General features: G+C 39.1%; 1 protein-coding gene across 2 annotated transcripts in view; it reads left to right on the top strand.

Moving 5' to 3' along the window:
• suclg1 (succinate-CoA ligase GDP/ADP-forming subunit alph) overlaps positions 1-6,307 on the top strand; it is a 22,001-nt gene that overhangs the window by 11,141 nt on the left and 4,553 nt on the right. The window contains exons 7-9 of one of the 2 annotated variants that reach the window (XM_008413749.1): positions 421-572; positions 3,302-3,490; positions 4,062-4,080. In XM_008413749.1, coding sequence (XP_008411971.1) covers positions 421-572; positions 3,302-3,490; positions 4,062-4,080 — 360 coding nt within the window. The remainder of the gene's footprint in view (positions 1-420; positions 573-3,301; positions 3,491-4,061; positions 4,081-6,307) is intronic. The other variant, XM_008413759.1, reaches the window with a different exon arrangement.

The following is a 6,307-nucleotide window of genomic DNA, read 5'->3' as shown; positions in this document are numbered from 1 at the left end:
TATATATATAGTTCCTATTTGTTCACAAATGACAAAAACAACTAGAAATGGTCTTTCTTTCTTTGTATGTTTTTATTTTGTCAAAACAAAACAGGAAGAAAATAAATAAGCAATAAGTGAAATTTGAAAGGAAACTGGCCCTGAGCTGCTCATATTGGCAGACAAACATGGAACAGACTGACTCCTTTTTACACCTTGTTTTGTCACCATGGAAATCTTGATTTGTTAATAATGCATTATGGGAACAGGTCCACATTAAAATCTTTCATTATTCATTATTTTAGTTTTGAAAAAAATATTAATCAGTAATATCATAAAGCATTTTTAACCCTACATTGTTGTTTTGCGTAGGTTTTCTCACATTTCTTAGAAAATTTGATATTCTTGGATGCATAAGTGTTTGTTTTCTTCTCCTGAAAGGTATTGGTGGTGATCCATTTAATGGCACAAACTTCATAGACTGTCTGGAAGTGTTCCTGCAAGATCCCAAAACGGAGGGCATTATTCTCATCGGAGAGATCGGAGGAAATGCTGAGGAGAACGCTGCCGAGTACCTGAAGCAGCACAATACTGTAAGCAACACTCTTTATTTACACATGCTCATGTGTGTTTTTAAACTTTGCTTATATTTTGAAAATCAGCAAAGGATTTACTAAAAACGTTAAAAAAAAAAAACATTCCCCAAATCTGCCAGTTCTTGTGAAGAAAGGCAACCATCACACACTAAGAGTATGTTGTTTTTTTTTTTATCACAGCCTCAGGCTTTCTCCCATATATTTCTCAGTTATTTATGTGATGAAGGTAGAAAGTGACAGATAAGATGAAGGTGTGACTCGCAGGTCATGTTTTAGAAATCGGCCGCGGTGATGAATTGTGAAGCTTTTCTGATGCTCACTTGTGAGGGAGGTGATGATTGGCTGATGTGACGACACTGCTGACATTTACAACTTCTCCAGGTCTGAACTCTTGTCCCATGGATTACTTTTTACTGTGTTAATTTTGCTCTGTTTGTTTCTGTATATGTGTGCTCGGTGCTCTTGAGCTGAGAAATGGATTTGATTTGCACTCTGCTGCTCTAATGCATGCAAATCTGCCGCTGGCGTCTCAGGAGAATAACTACTCTGACTGAACAAATAAAGTACAAACAATCCCCCCACCCAATCACACAGTGTTGACAGTGAGGGACAGTTCAAATGAAACACAAGCATGAAAAGCCCAGCAGAGTGTGGGAGTAAGCTGCAGATTCCCCTTTGAAAGTCACTTGTGTAGAAAATTGTTCATAAAATGGTGCTCTTAGACCTGTTTTTAATAGTCAAGTGGAGTCGTACAAAGATGTCAGGACACAATGTTTTCACTTTGAATTAAACCGAGTTTCTCTTCATTTGAGGCTATTTGAATTAGAGTTTCAGACAGAGTAGCTGCTGGAAACCAGGCCCATCACAGAAGTTCTGTGTTGGCAGATAAATGATCTACCTGCACTTTTTAAAATTGCAGATCTAACTGATAGAGCTGCACCATAGAAAGGTGCAGCTCTAAAAATGGATTCTAAAAATGGAAGTGGTGTTGGAAAGATGGTGCATAGGCTGGAACTGGTTTAATAAATACAACTAGGTTTATTTTTTGCCTGTACCTGAAAAAAAAAAAAAATTCAGAAATAAATACATCAAAGCTTATATATCGACATGTAAACGAGTGTTTAAGAGGATGTCTTTTTTTTACATGACTGTATACTTTTGATTATTTTACAGTGCTCCATCTTTGTAAGTAGATTTGAAAATTTGGCATTCAAACTAACATAATATATCTATTAATGTTCAATACACTGTTCAAGTTTGTACGGAAATGACTGATAATAAAATGAGCTTGTCTTCTGGTGCATGAGTTTTTAAAGCTGTGTTATATGTAAGCACATTCCAGCTACTCCTACCAGCCTGTCATGTTTATAGGAGCCTAAAATAGTCTGAGTTCGACTTTAGTTTGTGTTTACGGTGCAAAGCACTTCCCCTGTCATGTTGGCAAACAGAATCGGTGAAACTCCCCTATTGGTCCCTTAATGAATGTAATAAATCTGCGCTGCTAACAGTGAACGACAGAAGACGGCTGGAGCGAATAGCACAGCCCCCCTCCCTCTTTGAATTGTTACTTAGTGCCAAGAGAGGCAGGAATTAATAGAGTAATTAAACCTGTTTTGCTTGAGGTAGATTTAAGGCTGGATTCACATGAGGGCGGTTTGTGTATTCAGAACGTGCTTTGATTCCTGAGTAGACTGTTTTCTGCAAATTTTTTTTTTTTTTTTGTGTGTGTGTTTTTTTTGCTTATAATCTTTCATTGGTTAGAAGAGATGCTTCTAACATATTCAGAGCTCTTTATAGTGATATTCCCTCCCTCTCTGCTTTTCCTGGGTAACTCTGCAAGCCTTAACGCATCTAGTTAGTGATGCTTTTTCATCCAGGGCCCTCGACGTTCCCTTGGTTGATATATGCCCTGCTAGTCTCAATTATCAAACGTCGTCTTGAGCGTATGTGTATTAAGAGGTGCCATCTCGTTCCTGCCAGTGTCATCTTTAAATCTGGTGCTGAAATGCTTGCAGGAGTGCGTGTCTTTGAAGGACCTCGCTGTGTTGCTTTGGCTGTTAAACATGCCACATTCGCTCTCTGGATGCTGTCTGCCAGATGAGCGTCAGCCTGTGCACACGCACACAGCCGTCCCCAGCAATTATGTTGTTATCCCTAAGTATGAAATATTAGCTGCTTCGCACACGCACAGCCTCTGTCCCTCGTTCTGGTTATGATGTTATGGCTGAAGATGAAATATTAGCTCTCTTCACCTTGGAAATGATCTTAACTGTTGAATGTAACATCCATCAATGAACAAGTAGCATAGACAAGCGCTGAGCTAATCACTGGCTGCATGACTAATTACCAATTCAGAAATGAGATGATATGAAATGGCAGGAGCCTGAGCCCCTATCTGGTCACACTGCCGCCCATGCAATTAAATGGCTTGATTGACCCTTTGTTTTAATAATGCTGGCTTAGACAGAGATGACTGGTTAGACTTGCGTGTTATCATGGAGTTCTCTAATGGGAGGCCACAAGGTGCATTGTGTCTAATGAATGAATGAAATGCAGGTGCAGAAAACTAATTCCTTCTATTTTTGTACGGACGATGCTGCTACTGCTGTTTTGCAAAACAAATATCACTTTTCCCTCTGGTGTTTCTCTCTTTATTTTTTATTTTTTGTTCATCTTTCTAATCTTAAACTCATTTCATTTTGCTCCCTGCACCCTCCATCATCCAGGGAGATAACGCCAAGCCTGTGGTGTCGTTCATCGCCGGGCTGACGGCTCCTCCAGGCCGCAGGATGGGCCACGCTGGTGCCATCATCGCTGGTGGGAAGGGCGGAGCCAAAGAGAAGATCGCAGCTCTCCAGTCTGCTGGAGTTGTGGTCAGCATGTCCCCCGCTCAGCTGGGGAGCACAATGTTCAAGGTGAGACTTCACCTAGCCACCACAGCAATAACGATGGAAACTGATTCAATGTTTAGGTTGACATACTCTCTTAGTTTACATAACCTTACTGCAGGTGTGTAAATTTGATCAGTGTTTACAAAATGAATCATTGTAATGAATCAATTATTGAAATTATCATCAACTAATTTAGTAATTAATAAATCGTTAGATCAACATGGTCAGAGCAGTAATTAAGCCTAAACTGTACAAATAATCATATTCATTTTGCATTTAATATTAAAAAAAGTCATTTTCAGATTCTCCTGGTACTCATTCTGTGAAAAGAAAAGTCTCCTCTTGAGCATCTTTTGCAATCCAATTATTCATTTTACTAATCGGTTCATTTAAAAAAAACAGTCGGCAAATTTAATAATACAGTACTTTTTAAAATAATCAATAACAGATAAAAAGTCTTTGGATAAACCTTTACGCCAAAATGTGTTTATCTGGAAGACCACCCTGCTTGTACCTGCAAGAAAAGCTGCAGTCTGGTGTAAGGCCCTCATGTACTTGCATATGTAATTAAACAGCTGTTTTATATTGTTACCAGGTGATGAACTCTGTGAGAGGTACGTAATGTCGACTGGTTAACAAGCTAAATCCCCATTGTTGACCCGATTCAGTGCAACATTCTTTGATGACCATCAACATTTACACTAAAACACTTTGAAGAATGAAGAGCTTCTTATCAAAGCTACTTCTTCTAACATGACTCACTGGCTCATGATTTATTTTACAAGAACATATCCGTATTTATCAAGCGGAGTTTAAACTTCCCTCGAAGCATGTTGCAAATCCAGGCATAGACTGAAGTTCAGAGCCTAGACTGTTCTGTTGTGTGCTTGTTGTTTGCTCCCCTTCATTGTACATTTTTCTATCCCAGTTTGTGCATGATTATTCAGGAAGTTGGATCTGCTTGTCGATCTCATATTGTCTGTGGAAAGTGTAGCTCGAGTCAGAGATGGATCCATCTACAGTTTGTTTGATGTTGACTTGTCGCTGTTGTGGTTCTTTCGCTTTTGCATATTTGCTTTTCATTAATTAGATTTTTCCCCAGACTTTCTGCATGTTTGGTCCGTTTACTCCATGTTTTTTTTCTTTCTTGATACTTGAATCATAGCATGTAACGTAAGTGTAAGCATGTCGTCTGACAACTACTGGTGTCCTGGTAAAACGCAGTGATCATACTACACACCACTACTACAAATTAAAGGGTGCTGTGGTGGTGTGTGGTGTAGAGGTGGAGCGGATGCTCCTTATAGGGAGGCTATTAATCCTCAACGCAGCCATCCGAGGTTCGATTCCCAACCCTGGGACCTTTGCTGCCTATCCTCCGCCCTTCTCTCTCTGCCCATTTCCTGTCTAATCTACTGCAGATAAAGGCCACTAGTGCCAGAAAAACCTTTAGAAAAAAATTATAAATTAACTATTGCATCAAAGCACAGATTTGGCCACAGGGATTTTTTGACATTGAAACATCACCTACTGCTTATACAATGGATAAAAAAGCTAAGACAGACAGTTGGAGACAAGCTTATTTTTATTTTGGTAAGTGTACATGAAATTTACTGGAAACCTGCATATTGTCATCATGCCAATGGTCTGACTTTTCATTATTGCATAATAGCAATTTTAAAATGCTCAGTCTCAGTGGCATTTTGCAAATGCCCAAAATGATGACATAATTTGAGATCTATTGAACTGAAATGCTTACCTTGTTTTTGCTGCTCTGCATCTTCCGTCAGTCTGTTTTCCTGTGTATTTATTTATTTTTGTTAAGGTATGTGTATCAAATTCAAATGGTGGAAAATGCTTCCTCAATAAATGGGTAATAAAAGCATTAATAAAAATTCAAATAGATGGGGACAATATATAACCAAACAGCCACATCCGTGCTGGGTTAATTTCACTTTTTCAGACATTTACAATACAAAGAAACTAAATAGATCCACAGATCTCATTTCAGTTGAACAGGCGAGCCAGTAACAGTGTCTTGCAGACATATTTCTGTTCTTTGAACAAACACTGCAGCAACTAATTATGATATGGAGAAATCCAGTGTAACCAGTAACTCCTAGAAGTAATCCAGTTAGGAACTAGTACACTGTATGTAAGCTTATCTTAAGATGTAGCTGTTCTGTGAAAGTTGCTGATGTACAGGTGGGAAACTATCAAATCTGACCCAACAAAAATATGGAAGATGGTTTGGTCAGGGAAAACTAAAATTGAACTTTTGGGTCTACATGCTAAACACTGCCTGACAGAAAACGAACACTGTACTCTCCAGAACCCTCTGCCCCTATGGTGACACTAGAAACTGCCAGCATTATGCTGTAAGGAGAATTTTGTTGAGCAGGGTCAGGGAAGCCTGACAAAGTTGAAGGGAAGATGGATGGAGCTAAATACAGGCCTTCATGGAAGAAAGCCTGTTAGAGGCTGCAAAAAACTTGAGACTGGGGCAAAGGCTCCCCTTTCAGAGCAACCCAAAGCACACAGACAGAGCTTCAATGGATCGGTTTGGATTAAGCCATGTTCATATGTTAGAATGTCCAGATGGACATCCAATGGAGAATCTGTGACAGGACATCAATCAAATCAATGTTCACAGTTGCTCTCCATTCAGTCTGAATGAGTTTAAGCTATTTTCTAAAGAATGATTGAGTTGAAACCAAGTTGATAGCTACACTATTACACCTGCTGTTCCAGCTTTACGTTCAAGTATGCTAGAGTGTTGGTCACTGTTGGTGTTAGCTTTAAATTAAGCACTTTTGCACATGTGAGAAGATTTTATATATA

This window comes from Poecilia reticulata, linkage group LG1 (assembly GCF_000633615.1).
Source record: "Poecilia reticulata strain Guanapo linkage group LG1, Guppy_female_1.0+MT, whole genome shotgun sequence".
Lineage (NCBI taxonomy): Eukaryota > Metazoa > Chordata > Actinopteri > Cyprinodontiformes > Poeciliidae > Poecilia > Poecilia reticulata.
Note: the sequence above shows the minus strand (reverse complement) of the source record. Positions and strands in the feature narration are given on the sequence as shown.